Source organism: Ursus maritimus, unplaced genomic scaffold, assembly GCF_017311325.1.
Source record: "Ursus maritimus isolate PB19 unplaced genomic scaffold, ASM1731132v1 scaffold_17, whole genome shotgun sequence".
Classification (NCBI taxonomy): Eukaryota; Metazoa; Chordata; class Mammalia; order Carnivora; family Ursidae; genus Ursus; species Ursus maritimus.
Genome location: NW_024424119.1, coordinates 46,846,610 through 46,874,597, shown reverse-complemented (window position 1 = coordinate 46,874,597; position 27,988 = coordinate 46,846,610). Strand labels below are relative to the sequence as shown.

The 27,988-nt window shown below is 37.5% G+C and overlaps 2 protein-coding genes across 2 annotated transcripts; one reads left to right on the top strand and one right to left on the bottom strand.

Moving 5' to 3' along the window:
- Positions 1-4: 4 nt before the first annotated feature.
- On the bottom strand, positions 5-3,954 carry LOC103670368 (translation initiation factor IF-2-like). The gene is made up of 3 exons (XM_040631346.1): positions 3,747-3,954; positions 2,946-3,700; positions 5-141 (listed from the first exon to the last, which is right to left on the bottom strand). The coding sequence occupies exons 1-3, from the start codon at positions 3,952-3,954 to the stop codon at positions 136-138; spliced, it is 969 nt and encodes a 322-aa protein (XP_040487280.1). The 3' UTR covers positions 5-135.
- Positions 3,245-27,943, top strand: RAB14 (RAB14, member RAS oncogene family). Its single transcript, XM_040631820.1, has 8 exons — positions 3,245-3,470; positions 13,031-13,089; positions 14,206-14,259; positions 15,549-15,726; positions 19,497-19,563; positions 24,208-24,295; positions 24,638-24,668; positions 25,665-27,943. Exons 2-8 carry the CDS (start codon positions 13,038-13,040, stop codon positions 25,840-25,842), a joined length of 648 nt encoding a protein of 215 aa, XP_040487754.1. The 5' UTR covers positions 3,245-3,470; positions 13,031-13,037; the 3' UTR covers positions 25,843-27,943.
- The last annotated feature ends 45 nt before the right edge of the window (positions 27,944-27,988 follow it).

Genomic DNA, 27,988 nt, shown 5'->3' with positions numbered 1-27,988 from the left:
GTACCTGGAGTGATCCCATTCATCTCCCTAAGAATGGGTGACCCTTCATACATTTGCTTTATCTTCCAGCTGACTGCCAGCTTGTGTCGTTTATGCCACATCCCGACGATGAACATTTCTTTGCTGCACTCCAATCTAGGACTGAGAAATCAAGGTATGTGTGCGTTGATGGGGCAGTTTCTGTCCCTCCCCATCTAGAGCCTGCCACCATGCCATCCAAAGTCCCCTGCCATGTGGTCTCTCTTTTGTGTTTTCCTTTGGCAAAGATACAATGGGGCAGAGCATATCAGTGAGTCCAATGCCCAAACAGATATCTAGGGGGTTGCCAGTGCCCTCTTCCTATAAGCACACCTAATATTCACTAGTGATTCCCTTGGAGCCCTCCTCCCTTACCTCTAGGAAGTGATACAATCCCCCTTGGAGGGAGAGGAAGGGATGAGTCTCTTTCTAGGACATTACTCTTTCCTAAAGCCTGACTTCCCTCTCAACTCTTCATTCTTTCCACTGATTAGTGGTGATGGTTTATCTGTGGGGAGAGGGGGTGGGAATGGAGAATGGGTAGGGAGTAGTGGAGTGGAGGTAGGCGTTGGTGGAAGGGCTGGTTTCTCAAACAATGTTTCTTCAAATGTTCTCCTGGAAGATAGCTAGCTGGTTCCAATCACTGGCAGTGGGTTCCTTATGGACTTTCTGGTTTTCAGAGTTGGGCCTCAGCAGCAGTTTCAGGACAGTAGGAAAAATCCCTCCCAATGTCCATTTACACAAATATATATATCCCCCCCCCCGACCTCCTTTCATAGTTTAACAGATGTTGGCATACTATTTGCTTTTATCCTTCTTGTTTTCACTTGAAGTATTTCTTGGAGATTGTTTCATATCAGGACACACTCATGGGCCTCAGTCTTTAATTGCTGCACATATTCCACAGTATGGATGTATTAAAATGTATTACAACAGCTCTCCAGTGATAGTTTGTCTCTAGTCTTTTACAAACAGTGCTGCACTCAATATTTTGTGTATACATCTCTTTTCATATAAGCAGCCTTTAAAAAAAGTTAACTAGAAACCTTGACAGGCATTCAATGGACAGTTCTAATTATGCTGCAACTGGTCACACACAATTTCTCTTTTGAAAATTCTGTGACTTATTACAAGAAGTGACAATTTCCACAGTCTTCAACTGTATTGCTTAGCATGTAATAGGCACACTGCATGCACAACAATGTTTCTCTTCAATGCTGCCTCCAGGGTAATATCTTCCACATAGACTTAAGTAACAATCAGGGACCCACACCTAAGCTGTTACAACTGGAAATAAGGGATGAAGTATAGAATGGTGCTTAGGAATGAGTGCTCTGAAGTCATATGTGTCTGAATTCAAGTCCCAGCACTGACAATTTTTATGTCTTTTATAAAGTCTTTCACCTATATGACACTCATTTTTCTCATTCACAAAACGGGGCAAATATAGCACTGACTTTGTGGGGATGTTTTAAGGATTAAATAGGAAAGTATACATGATTCTTGGGTCAGTTCCTGTGAAACATCATTCTTCATCATATGAATGTTCATCATGAAACATCAATTTCATCACAACTGAAATCATTAGCTAGGTTTCAATTCAGGTGACAATTGGATATACAGAAACTTTCCAGCCAGACCTAAGCTCACAGGTGGACAAATAATGGCAATACAGTTTTCTTCTTTACTTGGCATAGGCAAATTTCTTGATTTCAGAGATATTAAATTATGACCACAAACATACTCATATTCTTTATATCCTATAAAAAATATAGGAATAGAAGCATAGACCTATAGGGCTAGAAGGGATTTCAACATAACCTTACATTGGATTATCATGCAGTAGCCATTCCCATGTATTAAAAATTTATATTATCTCATTTAATTTTCACAAGGGCCCATGTGAGATAAGTATCAATATCCTTATTTTGCAGAAAAGACTGTGGATCTGAGAAATCAAGTGACATGCCCAATGGTGGATCATTAGTAAGCTGAAGATCGGGGATTCACACCCAGGTCTTTCTGAAAATAAGAGATTTGTAAACTGCCATACACTTTCCCAAGAAATCTCACTTACCTAAGGCAAAGCTAGCTTATGAAACCTCTTCAATGCCTGAACTTCATTTTGGTGGACTGAGGGAAGGCAGTCTTCTGCATTAGGCACAACAAGCACTGTGCCTGCGGCCCACAATACTTTTAGGGACCCACAAAAATGTTTTACGTATAAAGTGAGAAAAGAAAGATGAACTTTTAGGTTAAAGAAAATGTTCTGTTGTATAACATTAATATATTCGACTCTATACTAACTTAGTTGTAAAATATGAACTATATAAATGTTTTTATATGTGTATGTGTGTATATACATATATATGATTTGTGGAGATACATATATTTGTGGAGATAGATATAGATATATATATCTATCTCCACAAACACAAGGCCAAAGTGTGGAGTTTCCACGAAAGCCAAAGCGGCCTTGCGCTGAGGTGCGCTAAACTTTCTGGGAAGGTGATAATAGCAGACCAAGTTGGAAGAGTGAAGGGGTGAAGGGAGGTGGTTAAATTGTGGAAAATGTGGTCACAATTCTTCTCCTCTCAAAGGAACCCTCAGAGAGGTTATACAGGACAGAGGTGAAACACTGAAACTAGCTGCATGATCTTGGACCAGTGACTTGATCAACATGAGCCTCAGCTTCGACATCGATAAAATGGGGATAAGTACCTCCTGAGGTTGTTGGACATGGACCTAGCGCGCCTTGTTCACTGCTATGTACGAATCGCTCAGAACATGTTGAGTGAATGCAGTAGACGTGTGCTTAACATTGTGGCCAGTGTACCATAACCGTCCAGTAAGTAGTTGTCGCTGGCATTAAAAATAGTAAGAAGTCCACAAAGTGACAACCCCAGCCCTTGGGGACCCAGTCGTACCTCAGCAGGTTGCACGCGAACCTGCGCAGTAACCTCCCCGGGAGGCAAGAGCACGCGACTGCGCTTGCGCTTAGGCGCTCTCCTCCGCCCCTTCAGGCGCCACGGCCAGTGGGGCGGACCTCGGCGGCGGCGGCGCGACGAGTCCAGAGGGAAGGGCTGAGGAAGGGGCGTGGCTAGCAGGCCGGGGCCCCGGCCACCCTCTTCCGGGCTCCGCCAGCTGCGCGCGCATTCTCCTCCCCCCGCTTCTTTTGTGGTCCGGCCCATTGCGAGGGTGACAGGAAACCCTGTGCAGGGAGCGCCGCCATCTTGGACCTGCCCGAGGAAGATCCTGAGGGAGCCGCAGGAGCAGTCGCCGCTGCCACCGCTACTACCGCCAGCGCGTCTGCACCTTCTCGGCCAGCCCGCTACCTGCCGGGGCCTCGGCCGACCGCCCCCGCCCTTCTCCCGCTGCGCCCGCACTCCTCTTCCTCGTCCTGACGCCCCCCTCCCGCCCGGAAAGCTGCCCAGCCACCAGCAACCCCCCAGGTAAGCCGGGCCCTCCGCAGTGTCCGTCCCACCGAGGCCTCCTCGCCCGGCTCTCCGGGCGCGGGGGTGTGGAAGACGGCGAGCAGGGCGGCGGGCGGGTGGCGCCGCAGGGCAGGCCCTGCGAGGCCGCGGCGAGCCCCGGCTCGGCGGTGGGCGCCGGGGCTCCCGGCCCGACGGGACTCCCGTGCGGGGGCGGGGGTGTCCCCGCGCTGCGTCCGCCCAGCGGAGAGCTGCGGGGCGTGCGGGGAAGGGTGTGTTCGGCCTCGCCTTCCCCACCTCCTCGGCGGGGCTGGGCAGACAGCACCTCCCGCAGGCCCCTCTCCTCGCTGCCGTTCTGGCGGCTGCAGACCACCCCCGCGGTATTTATCCACGCGAGGCGCGCCGCGCCGCCTCGCAGCCCACGAGCCCAGACGTGGCACACCCCGTCCCGTAGGCCGCGTCTGCCCGGAGTACAAAAGGCAGCACCTCGCAGCCTCGCCGGCATCTTGGAGGAGCTCCGGTGTCCTTGTCGATGTGGGTAGACTGTGGACGGGTTGGGGAAAGGGTCTGTGCTGGCGAAGTTCTGGTTTGGGTGAGGCCCTACAAGGCCTGTGACATTCTATAAGGCGTCGAGCTTAGATAGCATGTAGAAGCGGTGAAGAAGACAAAAAGTTTTTTGGCATTTCTAGAATTTAAGGAAAGAAGGCAAAATAAGCGTTTATTTTGATGGTTTGCACCTTCGTGTGAGCCAGACGCAGATTTAGCTGTTCTCACACCGGTTTTTCTTGCTTGGCGTAGCCCTTGGTGATAAGTAAAGTTATCTCCATTTTACAAGTGAGGAAACTGAGGCTTGAAGTTGTGATGTGACTGGTTAATGATGGTACGGACACTGGCCTCTCCCCACACTTGCCTGGTGTTTCCCTACTACACTCAAGTTAGGCTCGTGTTACAGACGTGACCACTTAAAATGTACCTAGAGCTTAATTCCTCTTTTCCTATGTTTGCGTTGGATGACAACTAACGACTCCTTTATAACTGAAAGTCTGTAGTGTCAGCTGCTCCACTGCCAGTCCTCATGCTCACAACCCCAGAGGAGAGATGGCGAGATTTTCATTTTATATAGGAAGAAGAAACTGGGATGCTCAGAAGGCAAGTGCTTTTCTGGTGGTTCCGCACAAGTGTCAGAGCCCGCTTGAACCCTTGCAAAGTTTACTGTCACAATTGTCTTTTATTTATATGTGGTTATTGAAGACGGACTTAACCTTGCAGTAATCCAGCTCCCACTCTCTCTTCCCTCAGCACTTTCCTTAATTTTTCATCAGAGTTTTGCTTGGGTCCTTTTATTTGTTCACACCTTGAGGCATGTAGTAGTTAAGAGTTTTGGAGGGTTCCTACTCCATTACTGCCACTTTCTAGTTGAGTGACCTTAAGCAAGTTACTTAGCCTCTCAGAGTCAGTGTCCTAGGGAATAATTGTACCTACATTTTAGAGTTGTTTTGAGGATTAAATGGGATTAAAAAACCCTTAGCACGTTACTTGGCATATAGTTAGGTGCCCCATAGTCTGTAACAGTGCCAGGCATGTAGTGGATGTTTACTATTTGTTGAATGAAGAGAGGAGCACGGCTTCAGAGAGTTGTACAGTTAGACCTGGGCCTTAATCTTTTTCCCTTTGTAGTGTATGACTGCGGATATATCAACTCTCTGAGTTGGTTTCCTTACCTGTAAAATGAGTTTTTATGATCAGAGACTGTTATAAAGTAGCTGGCATATATCAGGCACTCAAAGATGTAAGACTCCTTTAGATTCTAATAACCTAAAAAATTATTTGAAATTAAAGCTACATTTTAAAAAGTTTCTGCTTTTTATATTTCATGTTAAACTTTATTGTGGCATACTGTGCAGCAGAATTTGGAGTGTTCTTAAAACTAATCTTTATTAGTATTAAATATCTCTGCATAATCTTAGTAAGATTTTGTACTATTAGAGTAAACTTTTGGTTAAGGCAAATATGTTAAAATAGGACTACTGAGAGATACTTGTTTGCCTGCCTTTCTTTTTTTCCCTTTTTCTTCTTTCTTTCTCTTTCTTTCTTTCTTTCTTTCTTTCTTTCTTTCTTTCTTTCTTTCTTTCTCTTTCTTCTAAAGCTTAAAACATTTTTGTGTGGTTAAAAATGCCAGGCGTGGTTGGAGATAGCCTTGTACAAAGGAGGTATCAAAGATACTGTACTTTTAAAAAAATTTTATGTTCTAGATAATTTTAAACATATACAAAATAGAGTGGTATAATGAGCCTTCACATACTCATCAGCCAGTGTCAATAATGATTGGCCTGTTCATCTATATATATGCACCTATACGCTCTCCACCAAATTATTTTAAAGCAAATTTCAGACATGGTATTTCATTAGTAAAATTTTTGCTATTACTAATCCTTTTAACTCTAGGAGTAAGTACAGGGTTTTGGTGTTTCGTTTTTTTTTCCTTTAAATACTTTCATTGTATGAACAGAGGTGAAGTATTGGAGTACTTCTTTTTCATAGCATACCATCATAATTGGGAAATTTTGTGTTTTTCTTGACACAGTAAGGAATCCAGTTCTTTTTCTTATATTAATTTATGTGGAATTGTGACATTAAATGTCTTGTCAAAAGTGAATTTTTTAAAGTTGGTGTCAGAAATGGGTGGGTTATTTTCAGAGGTTGCATTACCACTGAAGAAAGGAAATTGACCACTCATTTTGACTCGATTATATTATTAGAATAACTACCCAAGTTTTATGTCCACTTGACAAATCAAGTAGCAGTCCACATTAGAGAGCTTGTAAGCATATCAGACTATTTTTGTTCTTAAGTTTCATAAAATCAGGAACAATGTGGTTTTTTTGATCATTACTATATTGTCAAAGCCTAGCGTAAGGCTTTGTGCTTAGTAAATGCTCAACAAATATTTTTGTATTGTAATCACAAAAGCAGTCTATCTTGATTTTGGTGTTTATAACAAAGTGTCTTGCATATAACAAAAACAAAAACCAAACTTACTAATTTTAACAAGATTAGATTTTAAATCACCTGAAATATTTTGTGGGTTGTCTTGCGTTGTCTTGAATAAGTTATGTAAAAATTACATGGTAATGTCATATGTCCTAAGGAGTAGAATAAAATAGCTGTAAAACAGTTGTGAAAGGATTAGTCAGACATAGTGCATAAGTTAACACAGTAAAAAGCCAAGCTCTAAAAAAAAAAAGGAGAAAATAGTGTCAATTAGTGGAGTTTTTTGTTTGTTTTTTTGAGGCTGATCATATGATTGACTTCATATGATGTCCCCTATATTATTGTAAATGTGGAAGTAATGTTAGAAGTATTATGAATGGGAGTTTTTTGGGGGTTTTTTCTGTTCTTTTTTTTTTTTTTTTTTTTTTTTAAGATTTATTTATTGCTGAGAGAATCGGTGTACACATGCGAGCTGGGGGAGGGCCAGAGGGAGAGGGAGAGAGAATCCTCAAGCAGATTCCGTGTTGAGCGAGGAGCCCCATGTGGGCCTCAATCCCAGGACCCTGAGATCATGATCTGAGCTGAAATCCAGAGTCAACTGCTTAACCGACTGAGCCATCCAGGTGCTGCTTGTTTTTGTTTTTCCTAAATTTGTTTTGTATTAGAATTATATGTAAACATGCTTTAAAAATATTTCAGAGTTCTTTATTTTCTCTACTTTGAATACTTCAGAAAATTAGCAGTGAATATAGTATATGCTTGTACTGTTAGCGCAGGGTTATATAAAGAAAGTTAATAATTTCTTCCTATCCTTTTTCTGCTCTCAGTCCATGTATTCATTTTTCACAGTTTGGTGTGTTTCCTTCCACATTATCTGTATACAGGATTGAGAGAGAGAGAGAGAGTGTGCGAGTGTGTGTGTGTATTTAAAAATGGGAGAAGCTGTTGCATGGATATATTTTCAGGTTAATACATCTATATCTGAATGGTTTTAAACTAGATGCAGATTATTTCATAATACAGATGTACTTTATTCAGTCATTTCCCTGTTGATAGGAGTGTAGAGTGATTGTTCTCCAGTTTTGGTTTTTTGTTTTTTGTGGGCTTTTTGCAGTAAAAATGCTATATTAGATGCACTTGGACCTATAACGTTATGGATTAAAGATTTTGTTTCTATGGGCTACTTCTCGGTCAAAGGGTGATTTGGATTATCTTTAAGATTTTAAAATATAGGGGTGCCTGGGTGGTTCAGTCGGTCGAGTGCCTGCCTTTGGCTTAGGTCATGATCCCAGGGTCCTGGGATCGAGGCCCCGCATCAGGCTCCTTACTCAGTGGGGAGCCTGCTTCTCCCTCTCCCTCTGCCTGCTGCTCCCCCTGCTTGTGCTGTCAGATAAATAAATAAAATCTTTAAAAAAAAAGAAGAAAAGATTTTAAAATACATTGTTTACTTCCCAAAGATGTGGCTATTCAGACTCCCATAAGCAGAGTGTATGAAAGTTCCTTAACCTCTATCTGCACATTTCAAATGCAGTCATTTATATATCTGTATAATTTAATTTGGAGACGCATCTGATTAACTATATGGAGACCATGCGATTTTATTTTTGGGGCAACAATGATTAGTGTTTAATGTGCATTTAGTAACCATGTACAGCTCTGGGTATGGGCCTGGAAATAGGTCCATCATTTTGTTAAGTGTAAAACACACTGCAGAGTTTTATGTAGTAGCACACCCCATTTTTAAATATATTCCTTACCGTAATGATGATGTGTTTCTTGTGCTCAGGAGTTACTGTTAATCTCAAAAAAAATCCTTTGTTAAAGCGATATTAGGCATAGTTAATATTTAAAGGAGCCAAGCAACAATCATCAATGTTCAGTGTGTATTTACTAATCATTTCTCTTGACAGCCAGGATGTTTAGAGCTACATTTTACATGCACTGATAGTAAAACTCAGTGACCCTAAATATTTAGTGTAATTATTCTCCATTTTTCTTTGATTTTGATTTTTTGGTTTTATTTTATTAGTCCACATGTGTGTGTGTGTGTGTGTGTATCACTCTACATATATATACCTTTAATAAGCTACCATAGGTAAAGAAAATCATGTTTTTTGGATTCAGGTTTGGGTTCAAGTTCCAGCTCTGCCATTTACTATTTTGTAACACAGGCCAAATTAGTAAATTTCTCCAAACCTCAATTTCTTCAGTTTTTTGGGGCTTTTAAAAAGATTTTATTTATTTACTTATTTATTTATTTGAGAGAGCACAAGAGAAAGAGAGCACAAGCAGAGGGAGAGGGAGAAGCAGGCTCCCCACTGAGCAGGGAACCTGATATGGGGCTCAATCCCAGGACCCTGGGATCATGACCTGACCAAAGGCAAATGCTTAACTGACTGAGCCACCCAGGCACCCCTGTTTCTTCGGTTTTTACATGGACGTAATGATAATGGCTCTGCAGAGTTGTGACAGTTAAGCATGAATTGTATGTAGGGAAAAGTAGTGCTGATCATCACACGGTTTACTGTCAACAAATGTTACCTTCAAAAACGTTTTTGTAAGTAGATATAATTTGAATTAGTGTTGTCATTTATCCGTATCTGTAAATCCTGATTACAGTACATCCTCTGGATATAATTTTTTAATACTACTTTGAGTATTAAATTAGAACCAAGTTGAGTGAACTGAAAAAGATTTGTGTCCCCACTAAAGGGTTTCATGGTGCATCTCATCACTATGGAGGAGGCTGGATGGTGTAGTGGGTAAGAGGGGATTCTCTGCAGTTAAAACAGTCTTAGGTTCAGTATGGACTTGACCACTTAGCTGTGTGACCTGGGCATGTTACTTACCTGTGAGTCTTCATCTGTAAAATGAGGATTATAGTTGCTGTTTTATAAGGCTGTAGTAGTAAGAATTAATTGAGATAGCATGTAGAATGTTTAGCACATTGCCTGGAGTATATTAAGTGCCCAATAAATGGTAACTGTAACAGTTGTTTGTTAGTAGTTTACAGGTTGTTCATTTGTATTTAATGATGCTTATTGTCTGAAAGTAGTACTCTTAAGGAAATCAGAGGCATTGAAGGAGGTCTTATCTGCTTATGAACCTTATTCTCATGCTTTTGTAACACATGGAGAACACATTTTAATCACACCAGTAGTTGTGCACAAGTTACAGAATATTATCAAGGTTTTTTAATTAGTGGAGATGGTAGTGTTAGAAATGGACTCATGTTTTCAGAGTGTTTGAACTAGACCAACAGTTTTTGCCCCCGTACCCCCTTTTTTGACTTTTGAGTAAAGCAAAAGCATCCTTAAAAGGGGAAAAACATTTTTTCCCCTTCTAAAGCTAATTAAAAAGTACATTCCTCACCTTTAACAGTGGTATGTTTCATTCATGTTCAAGAAATGATGTTGAGAAATCCTTTTTTAGAACAATATTAAGCATGGCTAATATTTAAAAGGGGCCACTTGAATATAATTTTACTGCAAATACATAATTTTGAGTGAGTGTTACCAGTGAACTCTGGGAGTATATTTAAACCTAGCTAGTATCTAAGTTATTATATAATGAGAGAGGGTTAGTTTTGTTAGTGGCTACAGTGCTAGATACTTTCTGCTTTCATTGTCTGCTGAAATTAAGTTTGAGTAACTTTCCTTTTTTTTTTTTTTCATTTAAAGATTTTATTTATTTATTAGAGAGAGAGCACGAGCAGGCGGTAGGGGCGGGGCGAGGGAAAAGCAGATTCCCTGCTCAGCAGGGAGCCCAATGCAGGACTCCATCCCAGGACCCTGAGATCATGACCCAAGCCAAAAGCAGCCGCTCAACTGACTGAGCCACCCAGGCGCCCTAGTAGCTTCCCTTTTTTTTTTTTTTTTTTAAAGATTTTATTTATTTATTCGACAGAGATAGAGACAGCCAGCGAGAGAGGGAACACAAGCAGGGGGAGTGGGAGAGGAAGAAGCAGGCTCATAGCGGAGGAGCCTGATGTGGGGCTCGATCCCATAATGCCAGGATCACACCCTGAGCCGAAGGCAGACGCTTAACCGCTGTGCCACCCAGGCGCCCCCCCCTTTTTAACTTTGCTTTTAGGGTTGATTTTTAAGAAACTTGAACCAGTAAGTTGTGTGGTGAGGTGAAGATAAGGCACTGGTATTTATTCTGAAAAAGTGATCATTCTCTTAGGGAATAGTTTATGCTAATTAATGCTTGGTAATTTAAAAAAATGTTTTAAAATTAGTCATCTTATAGATATTTAATGAATGCTGTGTGATAATTAGCAAGTACACAAATTAATGCAACTGGAATTGGCTTTAAATTTCATGATCAGCCTTTAGAGCATTTCAAGGAGAAATTAGGATTTGTAGAGGTCTTGGTTTCATTTTATTATTATTTTTTAAAGATTTTATTTGAGAGAGCAAGATTAAAGGGAGCATGAGTAGGGAGGAAACGCAAAGAGAGAGGGAGAAGCAGGCTCCCCACTGAGCAGGGAGCCTGATGTGGGGCTCCATCCTAGGACCCCAGGATCAGGACCTGAGCCCAAGCAGACGCTTAACTGACTGAGCCACCCAGGCGCCCTGAGGCCTTGGTTTTAACATAATAAAATGGAAGGAAGCAAAGTGTACAGGGCTACAACTTTGAGTAAGGAGAAAGGAATGGGAAAGTCAGAAGGGGAAGAACGTGAAAGAAACAGTAATTTCAAGGTGACTGATTACTTTTCCCCAAGTTTGAATGGTAAAAGAGGAGTTTAAAAAAGGAGTTAAAAATTAATTACAGGGTCTGGGAAGAATGCATGTGAAGAATTTAATAACTTTTAAGTATTTTTATTGTGAAAGATTATTCTTTTCCTTGTGTTTGGGATCTGGTTCAGAGATTTGGTGAATAATCCACACCAGTTTTAGCCTCAGGACCAAGTTCATTCTTAAAAGTTTTGAGTCCCCAGTATCTGGAAAAAGGAAAACAAATTATTATGATGTTCAGAATCAGTTAACTAGAAAAACTCCCTTCCTGAACGAACTGGTTAAGGGAGTTTTCAGTGATGTTGCAGACTGATGATGAAAGTGCTACAACACATCAAGCTGGAATGGTAGCAGGGCATCCACTTTTGTTAAATGTAATCCTCACAGCCGAGTGAGAGAGGTTGTAATTAACCTTCTCTTCCCTGATAACAATAATGCACTTATTTTAAACACATTTTCTACAGGTTAAATTTTATTATATAGTAATTTTGTTAGTTTTAGTAAACGAATTTCTGCAATCATATCACATCTGGCTTGTATAATATGACAACTGGCCATAACAGTAAAAATCCTATTTTAAAAATTGGAAACCAAATTTTAAAAAATGGGGTCAAATCTTTGTGTGCGTCTGAGTGCATGTGCATAATTTTTATCTTTGCTTAAGCTGAAAACTGGTTTGAGATTAAATGTTGCTGGAAGTTTTTACCATTATTAGAATTTACCTCTTAAGTTTCTCTAGCACCTAGCACAGTGTCTGACACATTCAAGGCATTCATTTGAATAAATTGGAGAGGGTTTTTTTAAAGTTATTTAAAGTGGAAAGAAATTAGAATTATTTAGGTGAAGTATACCTGAGTGCAAAGAATAGGCTGTGATCTTTCTAAATATCTTCTAATGTATAAACTTGCAGATTTTACAACCCTAAGTAGTATTTTATGCCATTATTTCAGCTTTTAGAGTAGTATATAGTAGGCTTTTTTTTTTTTTTAAGATTTTATTTATTTATTGGACAGAGAGAGACACGGTGAGAGAGGGAACACCAGCAGGGGGAGTGGGAGTGGGAGAGGGAGAAGCAGGCTTCCCGCCGAGCAGGGAGTCTGATGCGGCAGGACCCGGGGATCATGAAGTGAGCCAAAGGCAGACGCCTGACGACTGAGCCACCCAGGCGCCCGTATAGTAGGCATTTGATATGTTGTTAATCTTCAAATCCTGTATTAGTTTGAACCATATGAAATTGCAAATAACTTTTTAAAAAGTCTGTCAGAACAACAGTTTCATGTGGTTTTATCTAATTCTGGCAGTAATTTGGTTTGGAAACAGTTGGATTGGTCTTTTTTTGGATGCTATGCTAGCCATGATTTCAAGTAGAGTAAAAAAAGTTACTTTTTATAACTTTTATAAGTTAGTGGTTACTTTTTATAACATTCTGTTGTAAAACCAAAGAGTTCTGAACAAGTTGGCCATCAGTAATTCACTTGATAGTTGACATGGCTGGGGACTTCAAAGTTGGAAGACAGTTTATAACAATAACTCAAATTTATAAAGATTTCCTTGTTTGATATTTTCCACAGTAGCTTTTCTTACTGGATATTCCCTAAAGTGAAATAATGGAATTGTTCTGATATAATGGTTGATATTTCTGTGGATAACACATGAGAATGTTAATGTTCATCCAAGAGAATTTGTGCATTTGATCAGTTTGGAAAATGCACTTTTACTCTTGGCTTACTGTAACCAACATTTTGTTTATAATCAGTATGCTGTATTTTATGTATCTTTAAAGGCTAGCAATGATCAACTGGATAACTTGTGTATATCCTTTTGAAGTAACACAGTTTTCTTTGTTTTTAGTGCCACCATGGCAACTGCACCATACAACTACTCTTACATCTTTAAATATATTATTATTGGTAAGTTTATTTAACTTATGCTCTTGTTCTACAAAGAAAGTTAATATACGAAATATTTATATGCTAATACTTAACATACCATTCCAGAAGAACTGAGTGGTTTTTTGTGGGTTTTTTTTTTCTTTTTTTTTTTTTTTTTACTGCAAAATTAAAGCTCCTTTAATTTATTTTTGTGGTTAATGATGTACTTTTTGCATTGTGGCCCTGGATACTTCTGTAGTACAATGGTGAGTACTTTTTGAAATAATACTGATTGTTCTTGAGGGCTACCTGAAAGCTTGTTAATCCTCGAAATGGTACTAATTTCCTAGGAGCACTGATAACATTCCAAAAATATGAAAACCCTTGGAGCCCCCTGGATTCCAAAAATTGATAAGAGAACATTGAGAGTAATCGTGTAATATACATAAAATATAATATTAGTGTTTTTCTGTTAAGTTTCAGGATGTTGCTCAAAGTAAAAGGATTGTTTACCCAGGTATAGTTGTAAGAGCTTGGTTGAAAGTACACATACTTTTCGGTTAATTCTTCATATTAGAACAGTTTGGTGTAATGATGGGCTCAATACTTCCTTCACCAAGGGTTAAATTGCTGTAGTATAGTTAGGACATCTGTTGTGGTTTTCATATAATGCACATGCCTTTCTTTTGTGGAATTCTATAAGAAATACAAGGAATATGAGAAGAAATGGGATCTAGTCAAGCAAAACTTTCGGAACTTAACTATTTTTGCTTGTTATATGCTGCTCTGTTTGTTACTCGCAGAAGTCTTTTGCTTTTATGCATGGATTAAGGGAAAAAATACAACATTTTGAAACAGTTCAAAGTAAAAAATTCTCCTCTTGCAACAGTTTCTCTGTTAAAAAGCACTTCCCAGCTGATAGTTATTTACTAACATAACTTATAACTTAATTCTATCACTGCTGAAGGTTGGGAATAGTCAGTTTGTATGTCAGAGTGAAAAGTGACCTGTAGGATTTTTCAAACTCATCTTTTCATGTGTCCCAGAAATTTGTGATGTGATATGGTAGGGCATATAGCAATCTTTGCATATAATTATGAGTACAAAATTGAGAAATGTAATTGCCACTTGAAACTTTTTTTTTTTTTTAAACAGGGGACATGGGAGTAGGAAAATCTTGCTTACTTCATCAATTTACAGAAAAAAAATGTAAGTTCAATATATAAGGTAAAACATGAATAAATTTATATTCACTTTCCTACCTTTTAAAAAGTGTTATTTTTAGTATACTCTGTGCATTTAAATATAACTTTTCTGTATATCTACACTTTTGTCTTTAGGTAGGGAGTTTTTTTTAAATAGGTGCATATAAAATGAAGTACACCTGCATGTATAGAGCGTTAATTTATATGACATACATAATTTGAGTTACTTGTGTAGGTTTTTTTGATTGTAGAAAATTTTTAAAAATGTGTATTATAATGTCAAATTTAAATAATCTTTTCTCTGACTCTCCATTTTAGAAATTATTAGAAATTTGCTGCATGTATCATTTCTTAACTAAATTGTAATAGATTGGAAATATTTAAGTGAAATTCTTTCTGTATCCAGGACTGGTTGATTAATATTTGAAGTATAACTGTCTCGGGTGGTGGGGAGGAGACCATGTTATTTTATGTAACTGATATGCTAAATATAGTTGAAATTGTTTCCACGTAGTTGAAATTATTTTTGTGGCTTTTTTTTTTTTCCTTAATGTAAATTTTATGAAGTCTCCAGCACTCTGTGTGTACTTGTACCAGAGAATAGAGGGTTTAGGTTTTCAATGGCCTAATTATAAGGAAAGGACTAATAAACTTGTCCTATTGGATTGGAAATATATAACTTGCCAATATGTAATTGTAAGTATATATTAAATGTGTTTTTCTTTGAGATATTGATAATATTTTTCAGGATAAAAATTTGACCACTCCTAGAGTCTTAAAACCATTGATTGTTTTGTTATATGTAATAATTGTCAGAAGTCTAAGTAGCATAATGTTGGTGTTATGAAGAACTTACTAAAAATCTATATTTTTAATTAGCAGATTCTGTTAGTCCAAGGGTCAGCAAACAATAGTTTATGGGTCAGATCCAGTTACTGCCTGTTTTTGTAAATAAAGTTTTATTGGAACACAACCATGTTCATTTTACTTATTGTCTTTGGCTGCTTTTGTACTTCAACAGCAGAGTTAAGTAGTTGTGGCAGACCTTTTGGCCTACAAAACCTACATATTTATTATTTGGTCCTTTACAGAAGTATGCTGACCCCTGTTGTAGTGCAGTCAAATTTCTTTGACTTCTGTGTTTTTGCTAATTTTTTTTCAATGCTAGCTTAGTCCACTTATAGCCTACAAGCATTAGTATATTATTTAATTATCCAGTGGATCTTTTCCCCGCTGATCTTAATCCAAAGCTTTCTGGAAGTTAGAATATTATATTTCTTTTTTCTCTGACAGTTATGGCTGATTGTCCTCACACAATTGGTGTTGAATTTGGTACAAGAATAATTGAAGTTAGTGGCCAAAAAATCAAACTGCAGATCTGGGATACAGCAGGACAGGAGAGGTTTAGGGCTGTTACACGAAGCTACTACAGAGGAGCTGCAGGAGCGCTTATGGTGTATGATATCACTAGGTAAGAGATTAATCTTTTTCAGACTTCATACTTGAAAAAAGAAATCTACGTTAGGCAATGTGGTTTGTTGGGGTTTTTTTTAAATTAGTTTGTGATCGTGTGACTATAAATGAGCTTATTTGGATCTTATGGTTATTTCTCTACACTGTTGTGTAAGACTTGATGTAACATGTTGATTTCCTTTTCTGAAAGTGGATATGACTGAAGAAAAACTTTAGGAGATGCTGGTGGAGCTAATAGAAGAATACTATTCTGAAAAGCAGCATCAGTTCATTTATTTGAGGTGAAATAATATTTTATACCAAACTTTGTTGTTTTCACTTCAGTAGAAAGCAAGCAAGTCTTGAGGAGTTAGTCTATTCAGTCTCTGGTGTTAAAGTTGACACCTTTTCAAAACAAGGTCAGGGAAGGAATTAAGTAGTTTTGCTAATCCAACATGGTAGATTGTAAAAAGTTTTTATGCTTGGATCTGAAGGTGTTTGAGGTATTTAATTGTTCATTAACTTAAATTCTTTTTTGTTCTAAAATGGATTGAAATGGTTTACAGTACTTTATGCAGCAAGATTAAATTTATTTCAACTTGGCTATTTCTGGAAACTGAAAGCACTTGATAAAAAGTAACAAAACTGGACCGTAAATATTTGGCTTCAGAAAACATGGAAAATTGTGCCACTTCATTAAACTGTGCTGAGTAGAAAATGAACTAGATTACCTTTCATATTAATGCAGAGTACCAGTTTAAAGCAGTGTGACTCTTGTCTTACTTTTTTGGGGGGAGGAGGGATGGGTGAGTGGGACCAAATGGACTTTCTTTCAATGGATATTTCCTTTTGAGAAATGCTTTATACTGTTTGTCTTGAAGAGTCACAATACAGTGCATGTTAACATATTTGCACCTTGAGAAGTTCTGCATTAAAGAAATTCTTTAACTTAGTTTAGTTTGGTGTTTCCTAAGCTTATTTTGTTGAGGAACACACTTTGGGGTATGTGGACTTAGAATAAGACAGTGGCTGATTATAATTACAGTGCTTGAAGTTCCTTGAGTTCTAGAATTGGGTAATCGCATGGCAACACAGAGCAAAATAGTCTTAATGCTCTTCTGTATATCTGAGCATCTGGTAACATGATAAGGAAATAGCTTTGTGGGAAGAATATTAAAGACCTGGCCTTCTCTGCAGGACATCCTAATGAGGGATGCATTCCTGAAGGCTTTGCTTAATTAAAAACGCCATTATTAATAAATTTAAATGTGGTGATGTGTATTTAGAGTGTAAAAGTCTAAAGTGTTGTAGTTTGTTTTGCTTTGTGCAGTGTGCTTGTGTTCTCCTCCACCCCATGTTTACTGATAATCGACATATAACATTGTGTAAGTTTAAGGTCTTGGTGATGATTTGATACATGTATATGGTTTGCTTTTAAGCATAACCTTTTAAGCATAGTAAATACTTTTGGTAAAAGTTGTGTCTATTTGAATCATCAGAAGTAATTCTGGCGCAAACACCCCCAATGTCCATTAACTAAGGGATAGATAAACAAATGGGTGTATTCATACGGTGAAATATAATTACCATTAAAAGGAAAGAAACTGATCCATGCTATATAGTGGATGAATCTTAAAAACATTTTGCTAAGTGAAAGAAGCCAGACATAAAAGGCCACATGTTGTATGATTCCATTTATATGAAATATCCAGAATAGGCCAATTCAGAGAGACAGAAAGTGGATTGCCAGGGTGTGCAGTTTGAGTGCTAATGGGTACAGGAGTTTCTTTTGGGGTTGATAAAAATGTTCTAGAAGTAGATACTGGTGATCACTGCACAACTTTGAAATATACATTAAAAACCACTCCACTGTATGCTTTAAAAGCATGAGCTTTATGGTAAGTTCATTATATCCCAATAAAATTATGACTGAAAAAAAGTACTTCAGGCTTTTTAGACAGTTTATTGATATTTCGTAAGTGACATTGATGTTGCATCCATGACACTGATTTTTTCCCTTTTTTCCTGTTATTCCTTGACATTTTGCAAACTTGGAAGTTCTGCTTTAATAATACCTTTGTTTTTGGCATTAACTGTAATTGTTACAGGATACTTCCTAAATTGACAGCATAGCTTATCATGGCAGTTTGTTTGGCTGTATCGTTTGTTTGATATGTCATTTAACATCCTTGGAAAAGTTAGGGATATTTTTTACTTTTTTTTTTTTTTTTTAGCACTGTTACCACTAATTAATTAATATTGGGATGCTGCTATAGTTACAGATTTGAAATTATGGTGAATTTTAAATTAATAACAATTATCGGAATTATTAGGAGAGGTTATGGACACATCTAAATAACAGTTTATGTGATCTTGATACTTAAAAAGAATGTGTAGATTTTTCTGTTTACCAAAGTGGTGGCAGTTTCTTGGTGCTAGCTTTGATATTTTAAAAATTTATCAAAATCAGTATTAATATTTTTGGATTTGTGCTATTTAAGTTTTGTGAACAAAGTAGGATAAATCTGTTGTGTAAAAGCAAGGTATGCCAGTACTACAAATACTGAACAGTAAAGTGATATGGTTCATGCTTTTTAAAAATATTTGACCATTAGAAGATTTTATTTAGAAAATTTTAAAACACTGGGAAAATGTTTCTTTTATTTATTTGACCTTTTTTTTTTTTCAGTTAGGTGATGATTTGTGTTTAACATAATTTAGCACAATAAAAAGAGAATCTTACAACCTCTTTTCAGTTTCCACTGAGAAAGGATTAAGTCTTTGGAATATCCAACTCTATATGGGCACTGGCAGCTGGAGTTCACGGATATATTCACAAGGCTAAATTTGAAACACTTTGAGACACTCTGCGTAAAGGGCTCAAGGCCTGGCTCTGAAATTCGTTTAAATCTTTGTGAGCTTCTGTTTTCTCACCTGTTAAATGAGTAAGATGGATTAATATTCTGTGAATGTATATAAATCAAACATTTTTAACTTTCAAATTTTATTTGACCCCTTTGGTGAAGTCTGATAATATTACTATTCTGTCTACTGTCTCTAATATTGTAAATTATTTGGATTTGCTTGCTGTGTTCATTTGCTAGTGCAAATGAGCCTATGAGTTTCTAAACTCTTGCTTGGAGAAAGTAGAGAAATGGGGCAGTCTGAATCCCAAAATGATGTAGTTACTGGTAAATAAGAATACAAAGTTACAATAAACTCACTCTGATATATGGGGGCTTGAATTTCCAGTCAAATATATTGCCATTTTAAAGCTGGTTTTTATGTTGTGAGAGTTAATTTTCTCTTGAAAGAAAGGTGAATTTTATATCCGTTTACAGTGGTGTGACCATCTTGATTTCTAATTTGAAACGGACAGATGCAAACGTTTTCCATTGAACGTACCATTTTGGTATTATTTCTCCCATTTTGTGATTGAAAATCTGGATGATTTAAAAATAATCTTAGTTTTTACTTCAGATTAGAAATTCCGAGTTCAGAATCGTTTGTTAATTTTCTGTGTTGTTCCTTGCTTGCTTATTGGTCTGTTTATGAATGTGCCTTTAAATGTAAACAGTATACTTCTATATGTAATTAGCAAAGTTGTCGGATATTGATTTATTTATTTAATAGTAATAATGGCTAGATTTCTGGAAAGTATGTGTTTACATTCCACAATTAGTTTTTGATGAAAGGGAATATTATAAATCTTTATTTGAAATTTCTTTTTTAAAAAATTGAAAGGGCAATTGTATGTGGTAGTCACAAATGTAAACTTTAATTTTGCAGAAGAAGTACATATAATCACTTAAGCAGCTGGTTGACAGATGCAAGGAATCTCACCAATCCAAATACTGTAAGTTGTATAACATCTGTTACGTAGAAAATTTAAGATCTATGCTAACCGCAAAAGGAGAGTCATTTGCTAGTAGGATTTTTGTATATGAGTACGAAGAATGAAAAAATCTTTATTTTGTTTTTAAAGTAATTGTAGAGAAGTTAACATTTTTTTTCAGTACTAATTACCCCAGATTTTACGTCTTATACTTGGTTTTTGTTCACGTTTGTGGTTTAAAAAAAAAATGAAAGTTATGAATGGGGTGGTGATCTCATGTCAGGTGGAAACCATGAAATCTGAAACAATCACTTTAAAAAGGATCTGCATTTGTTTCGTAAAATGTTACCATGGAAGAAACTGGGCAAAGTATAAGGGATCTCTGTTATTTCTTAACAATTGCTTGTGTATCTACAATTATCTCAGTAAAATTTCAGTTAAAAATAAAGAGTTCTTCATGCTTTTAAAAAATTAATTTTTTTTTCTTTTTACAAAAACATCTCAACTATATTTTAATAAATTTTAAAAAATTTAAAAAGTAACCATTGTGCTGTATTTTCAAATTGCAAATTTAAAAAATTTTTCTTTTTAAAATGAAAATTAAAATTAGCTTTTTTACCAGACTGAGAAGATACTTATTGAGATTTTAAAGGCCGGCTACCATGCTAGACTCTGCAGTATCCAAAGATAAATGTGGTCCTTGGCCCACAAAATATTATGGTCTAGTAAGGAGATAACTGTGTGTATACAAACAACTGTGCTGAAAAGCAGAGTGAAATATGAGTTAGAAATAGAGCAACTGGTATTTGCTGGAAGTACCCAGGATAAGCAGTGCCATCTGGAGAAACCAGCTTTACAGAGAAAGGTATGTTTGAGCTGGGACTGTAGGGGTGAGTAAGGTTTTAGTAAATGCTAAAGGGGGCATTCCAGGAACAAGCGAGGAAAGGTATTGAGCTGCGACTGACTCTGAGCTTCCAAGGCCTTGTCTCACTTGGCTTTGTGCTCCACCGTATAGCAGAGGTCTGATTCAATAAATACGTAATCAGCGGCAAGATTGGGTTTTATCAGGGAACAGCAATAAATTGTACTGAAAGTTAACATGATTTGCCTTTTTTTTTTTTTTAAGATTTATTTATTAGCATGAGCAGGGGTTGGGGGAGAGGGAGAGAGAATCCTCAAGCAGGCTCCCCGCTGAATGCAGAGCCTGACTCAGGGCTCAGTCCTGTGACCCTGAGATCATGACCTGAGCCAAAATCCAGATCCAGCCACTTAACCGGCTGAGCCACCCGTGTTTCCCAACATGATTTGCCATTTATGCTAGGGACTGTGCCTGGAACTTTCATATCCATTATCACCTTAAACCCACTGTACATATACACACAGACCTGTAGATGAATGTTCATAGTAGCTTTATTTACAATAGCCAAAAATTGGAAACAGCCTAGATGGTCATCAGGAGGTGACTGGTTTAACAGTCTGGTACATTCATACTGTAAAATACTCCTCAGCTACACAAAGAAATGAACTATTGATACATAACAGCAATTTAGATGGATCTCAGGGGCATTACGCTGAGTGAAGAAAGTTAATCTCAATTACATACTGTATGATTCCATTTATAAAACATTCTCAGACAAAATTGTGGAGAACAGATGCATTGTTGACAGGGGTTAGCAAGTGGGGGTGAAGGGTATGAGTGGTGCGCATAGATTATAAAGACGGCAGCACAAAGCACTTCCTTTCTAGTGATGGAACAGTTCTATGTCCTGGTTGTGGTGACACAAATGTATATCTGCAGTAAAATTGCATAGAACTGTACACACACACACACACACACACACACACACGGGTGTACAACTGGTGAAATCTGAGTAAGGACATAGATAGCACCGATGTCAGTTCCCTGGTTTTGAGTCTGTAAGATGCTACTATTAAGGAAGCTTGGTGAAGGGTATATAGAAGCTCTACTCTTGTAAGCTTCTGTGATTCTGTAGTTATTTCAAGAAAATATTAAGAAGCAAACAAAACTCATTGTAGAAGGCGCTTAGAGGTACATAATGACAAATTAGCCATGTCTTTCCTGCCTCGTTTATGCCTCTTCAAAATTTTACCAGATCTTCAGAAGAGTGTGTTAGGGAGGAAGAACTTTACCCTTCAAGATTCTTCTGGCTTGTCTAAGAAATAAATTGACAGAGTTGTTACAAGTTTCTGGAGATTGAGTCAGTCCTCTCTTCTGGTAGAGAGGGAAACACCCTTACAAATGGAGATTTTTCTTATAAATGTAAATGTCTCTTAAAGGGAAACTTCTGGGTTTTCAGAGCTTCACCTGTGTTTGCTGTTTCTTAAAAATAAACCAGCTTAAAATAAATATTCCAAAGAGGAATATCTTGGGATGGCAAAATTTGCTCCCCTACGTAAGAAAATCTCTTAAGCTCCAGCTCAAATGTTACGTTTTCTGTAACATTGCCTTCAATTTCTATATATATACAATGGAATATTACTCAGCCATCAGAAAGAACGATTACACAACATTTGCAGCAACATGGACAGGACTGGAGGAGATTATGCTAAGTGAAATAAGTCAAGCAGAGAAAGACAATTATCATATGGTTTCACTCATTTATGGGACATAAGAAATAGGAAGATTGGTAGGAGAATGAAGGGGGGGGTAAACAGAAGGGGGAATGAACCATGAGAGACTGTGGACTCTGGGAGACAAACTGAGGGCTTCAGAGGGGAGGGGGTGGGGGAATGGGATAGGCTGGTGATGGGTATTAAGGAGGGCACATACTGCATGGTGCACTGGGTGTTACACGCAAATAATCATGCAACATTGCATCAAAAACTGGGGATGTACTATATGGTGACTAATACAACAAAATAAAAATTACTAAAAAAATACAGAACAAAAAAGACCCTTAAAAAAATTACATACATTCCCATTTTGTTGGTGGTATATTTTGTACCTCTCTCTGGTTAGCATGCCAGCTTATGTCTCCTTTCAGGATGATGGGAAGCACAGCTTGGAAATTGTTAAGGAATTGGGAGAGGAGGCAGTGTTTCCATTCAGCAAATGTTTAAAAATTTTTTAAATTATCTTTTAAAAACCGCTTTATTGAGATATCATTAACATAATTTACCCATTTAAAGTTGCAGTTCAGTGTTATTTTTTTTTTAAGTTTATTATTGAAGTATAGTTGACATACAAAACATTTGAGTAGCTGTCATATGATGGCCTTGTACTAGGCCATTGTGACTTTAGCAGCCTTGATTTAAAAAAAACAACTGATTTCCTTTTTTAAGTGTTCTTACCTTACTCGTTAAAAGACTAGAAGACTTCATGTGAAAATGTCTTTCCCTCCTCGTTGGACCCTCGTCCACACTAAAGAACGCTCATGTTTGTTACACTGCTTAAGTGTTCTTGTTTAAGATTTACATTCAGATTATAATGGTTCTTCAGTTCATTGGACATCATTTTCAAGAAACAGGAGAGTCAGGGGCTGCAGTTTCACATGAGAAAAAGTTAATGGTGGAAATCACTTTAGGTTGAAACCATCCATTCCTAAAGTATCTGCATCTGGATTACCACATCTCTTTGGAAGGGAAAAGGAGGGGGGATCACCAGTTGGTATCAAATAAGCTTATATATAGACACCCCCATCCCCCCAGAAACCACCATAAAGATCAAAAAACTCTTATTTTCTATTTTCCTAAGGCTGCAGACTTTTTTCTTAGAACTTTAACTTTGGCCTGAACTTCACTTATATAAAAAATTCCAAAGTGGATGTCGGTGTGTGTGATATTTATCTTGCCATGGATTTGAACTTGCTTGCATATGTGTCCCCCCAGCCCTTCCTCCCACCACCACTGTTCCCCATAGAACACAGACACTTGTTTTCAGTTGCTACAAACCTTTGGTCCTGTCTAGGGCTAGCATAGTGTAAGATGTATTTGAAGGTCACAGTTCGGGTTTTCTCCCTCGGTTCTAATGTCCTACCACTGACTCACTGAGTGACCTTTGACACAGGCAAAGTCCCTTTGCCTTATTTGAGCACTCATTTTCCTTACCAATAGCCTGAAGGAGTTGAACTAGTACTTTAACTTTTTGAGGGTCCCAGAGACTCTCAAAAATGTGACAAAAACCATGAGCCTTCTCTTCCAGTGAAATGTTCTTGTTTACAGCATTGTGTGCTTAATTTCAGTGTATTCACAGATCCCCTGGAGCTTGTGCATGGATCCTGTAGTAATCTTACTCAGATAAATCATAACCTTTGGCCTAGACCAGGTGCTCCTCATGGGCTGTATTGTTTTTGAATGACTTGCAAGCTAAGAATGGATTTTACATTTTTAAAAAGTTATTTAAAAAAGAGAAAAAGTAAAGAAGTATATGCAAAGAGACCATTTGGGCTCCACAGACCTGAAATATATACTCTTTGTCCTACACAGAAAGTTTGTCAGCCCGTGGCCTAGATAATTGTTGACCTCCCTCCCAGTAGTACTGACTTCATGGTTCTCATATCTGTCTGCTGGGTGATTGCTGGTGCTTGGGTTTCCTTTTTAGGCCCACATGTTTTTTCTGTCAAAATTTTTGGATTTCAGAATTTTCATGGTTGATTTTAAATGGTTGCTTTGTTTTAAGATGTCTTTCTTTTGGTCACAAATTAGGTAATAATTCTCATAGGAAATAAAGCAGATTTGGAAGCACAAAGAGATGTTACATATGAAGAAGCCAAACAGTTTGCAGAAGAAAATGGTGGGTTTAAGACTTTTAATGGCTTTTTTGGGGTCACACATAGGAAAGGTGGGATTTTGATACTGCAGATTATTTGATACTTTTCTTTTAATGCCAACTGCTTAAATCTTAAGAATGAGGAAATAAAATGTGTCTCTATTTGACATTCATGTTGGCAGTAGTGCGAGTATTTAATGACAAATATAAAGACTCCCCCATCTCAAACTAACGTACTGTTTCGTAAAATACTATGGTAGGAATACTGATAGCTGATGGGAAACTCTTATTCAAATGTTATTGAAGAAAATGCCCTTGTGAGTTAATTTGAAATGTCTTAATCATAGTCTGAATTTTAATTTTTAGGCTTATTGTTCCTTGAAGCAAGTGCGAAAACGTAAGTATGGCTAAAATTAATCCTTCTCAGTTACATTCAGTTACATTCGAACTTCTCAAAGTAGAACTGTACATGTGGAAAATGTATAATGTATTTGGATACATATAATAATATGTGTATGTGTAGTGTCTGTTGTGGGAAGAACGGTAAGCAGGCATCCCTTTGCTTCCTGTTTCACATTTTAGAGGTAATGTTTTTTGTTACTTCACCTAAAAGGTTGTACCTTGATTATGCCCCTGGTAATCCAGGTTAATAAACGAAATTGTGTTAGCATTTCAAAAGTGTTTGACTTTCACAACTGAGGTTGAGTTTGGCATCTTGGACTCAAGCTTAGGTAATCTGTTTATTTAATAGTTCTGATTGAAAAGCATGGCTTTAAGGAAACAGTGTCTAAGAATAATCAGAAGCATAATTAACATTTTCTAATCGTTATTCCATGTCCATTATTGAACCCCAGGGCTCCCAGCAGAGTTCTTCATTTATTAAGCCAAAAATTCCTTGCCGTGGTGAGAAGCTAGCCCCTTTTTGTTTAGTTTCATCCATATTATTAGTACTAAGAGAACTGAAGTGAGAACATGGTCAAGCACGAATATGTCACCATCACATGATAAAAAAAAAATGTATGTTGATGCTTGGCTAATCAGACCATACAAATCCTGGAATCTCATTTGTATTTGGAATACCTTATTATAAAAATGGCCTATCATCACTTTCATTATATATTAATATATAACATTTTAATGATTAGAACACATCCAGTTATCCAAATAGGGTTTGTAGAAACGGCTGTTAGTACCGTGTTTATAAGCTTTCCACAGAAAATATTTCCCCATATTACTCTCTTAGCTCAGTCTTTGGTAATCTCTTATTAGATGACAGTGGCTAAGTTGAAGACATCATGGCAGTTAACTAAAGGTTAGCAGAAAGTCAGTGTATAATGTCTTATCTTTGGTACAAAGCTGTGATTCTCCAATAAAGTTATCAATTGCCTCTTAGGGGAGAGAATGTAGAAGATGCTTTCCTTGAGGCTGCCAAGAAAATCTATCAGAACATTCAGGATGGAAGCCTGGATCTGAATGCTGCCGAGTCCGGTGTACAACACAAACCCTCAGCCCCACAGGGAGGCCGGCTAACGAGCGAACCCCAACCCCAGAGAGAAGGCTGTGGCTGCTAGTGACCTCTTTGCCGTAGCTCCCATTTGACCTTTCACCTCTGTCTGTTGGAAGCAGTACTTTTTACTGCCTCATTGTCTTCTGTACATCTTACTGGGTTTAATTAAAAAAAGAAAAAAACAACTCTGTTGTAAAAACAGTTTAACACAATACTAAACTGCTAAACAACTAGATGTAATCAGGTTATCAAAAGGCAAGTAGAGTAATAAATCTCTCCTGCATGGTAAATCTAGACTTTTTTTTTTTCCCCTTGATTGTCCTCGTGATAGGTATGTCACCAGTACATGATTTAAACTGAGCACTGATGCTGGACTTCAATGATTTTTATCCTTCCCTCTTTTTGGCAAGGCTTTGTCTTACTGTATGGTTTAATTTGAGGATATCTTAAGCCTTTCTTCCCATCTTTAACTGTTCAAGTATGTCTGTTGTAATCAATAAGTTTATTGCTGTGAAATGACTTCTGATAGAGAATGGGTTCTATAACTGCTTTTGTTTTGTTTTCGTTGGATAAATTTCCTGTTGTGTGGGTGGCATTTTTCTCGTGGAGGTTTGCTGCACAGGGAAAATATCCACTTACCTTTTCTCTTATGCTTAATTAATAGCTTTATCTTTTTTTTTTTTTTTACACCATTTTATCCTTTTCTCTTTAGCAAAGTAAATATGTATAAAATTTGAAGGAACCGAACTAACAATACATTCTGTGTATATTATTTTAATGAAGAAAATAAATTGATTACTGGCATTGGAACAGTATAAAATACCAGTTTGTACAGTATGACCTATATGTGACCATGTTACTCCCTTCCATTTCACACAAGGAAATAGACACAACTGCAGTTCACAAGTAATACCGGCTCCACCCTCTGGTGCTGGCAGTGTTTGGGGACATTATGCTGGAAAGAGCTCCTAGCGTGAGAGGATTAACACTAGCAGATTCTGTTCCATCTTTGCACTGTGGCTTACCTGCTGATTTTCTTAACTGTTCTTGTGCAATCGACAATGTGCTAACCTGCTTTTCTCTTTGTAAACATTTTGCATTACAGGCTGCATTTTTTGCCTTACTGTATAGAAAAAGAAAAAAGGCTGGGTTTATTATTGCACATTTTAAGCTTTTATACCTTTATCTTCTTGGAATGGTGAGATTGTGTACCGGACAGTCAGAACCGCAGGTCTGCTGTTAAGGGATTTTAAATTGTGCATTTTTAACACTACAGTGAAGTAATTTAAGATATCCCTTGTGTTCTTAGTATGAGGGGCTATTTTATGTCGTGTTGGCATAAGTTGTTTTGTAAAAGGGAAAGTGTTTCTAACGGTGTTTCAGTGTTTGTGCTGATACAAAGTAAGTTATTACTTTGCACTAGGTGGTTTGGCCACTGAAAGAATACTGTATTGCAAGGGAAACAATCTCTTTAGACAACAGACTCAATGTTTTACCAAGTTCTTTACTACTTTTGATTGATTTCTGATTGAGTTTATGGTTCAGATGGAGAATTGAGGTTATTTGAAGTAGGATAAGTAAACTTTAGTATATTCTATAAAATCACTTAGCTCAACTGCTGTGTTTAAAATACACATTTTAAATCCCTCTTTACAGACACTAAAGTAAAAATAAAAAATACGGCTTTCTGGGTTGTAAACACGTGGTAGTACTGGAGTATTGTATAGTCAATGTTAAATAAAAGCCAAAACTGGAATGTGCAGAAAATAGGATTTGGTTAATTTGTGGACTCATCTTTATTTTTGTCTTTAACTTTTTTAAAAACAAGATTCCTGGAGTAGATTGGTATATTCTGTTAAAGACTTACAGTGACCCATTTTGCTTACCCTATTGCTTCACAAGGGACTCGCCCAGGGACCATGACCTGCTGGTGTGTGTATATATTTACAAAAAACAAACCAACCACCCATTGGGATATAAGGTAGCAATCACAAACTAAAGACTGCGGCTTGTTTAGGTGCAATACCCTGATTCCCAAAGTTAGTTACAGTGGGTCTTAATTGTTTTGTGACAGGATTTATTCAGACTGCTGTACTCTTCATTTGATGTAACAAAATGCTATTAATCTAAATATTTGTAAATAAAGTACCTGTATCTAGATTAAATTAAAATGGTTTGCATTATTTTCTGAACTACAACAGGATTTCATA

What these genes read in the sequence shown, in the direction of transcription:
- LOC103670368 (XM_040631346.1), bottom strand. Translation starts at nt 3,954, where the DNA reads ATGCCGGCGAGGCTGCGAGGTGCTGCCTTTTGTACTCCGGGCAGACGC. An exon ending in TGCCCAGCCCCGCCGAGGAG is followed by an intron (nt 3,701 to 3,746) that starts GTGGGGAAGGCG and finishes CACGCCCCGCAG; the next exon opens with CTCTCCGCTGGGCGGACGCA.
- RAB14 (XM_040631820.1), top strand. Translation starts at nt 13,038, where the DNA reads ATGGCAACTGCACCATACAACTACTCTTACATCTTTAAATATATTATT. An exon ending in CTTTAAATATATTATTATTG is followed by an intron (nt 13,090 to 14,205) that starts GTAAGTTTATTT and finishes TTTTTTAAACAG; the next exon opens with GGGACATGGGAGTAGGAAAA. An exon ending in ACAGTTTGCAGAAGAAAATG is followed by an intron (nt 24,296 to 24,637) that starts GTGGGTTTAAGA and finishes TTTAATTTTTAG; the next exon opens with GCTTATTGTTCCTTGAAGCA.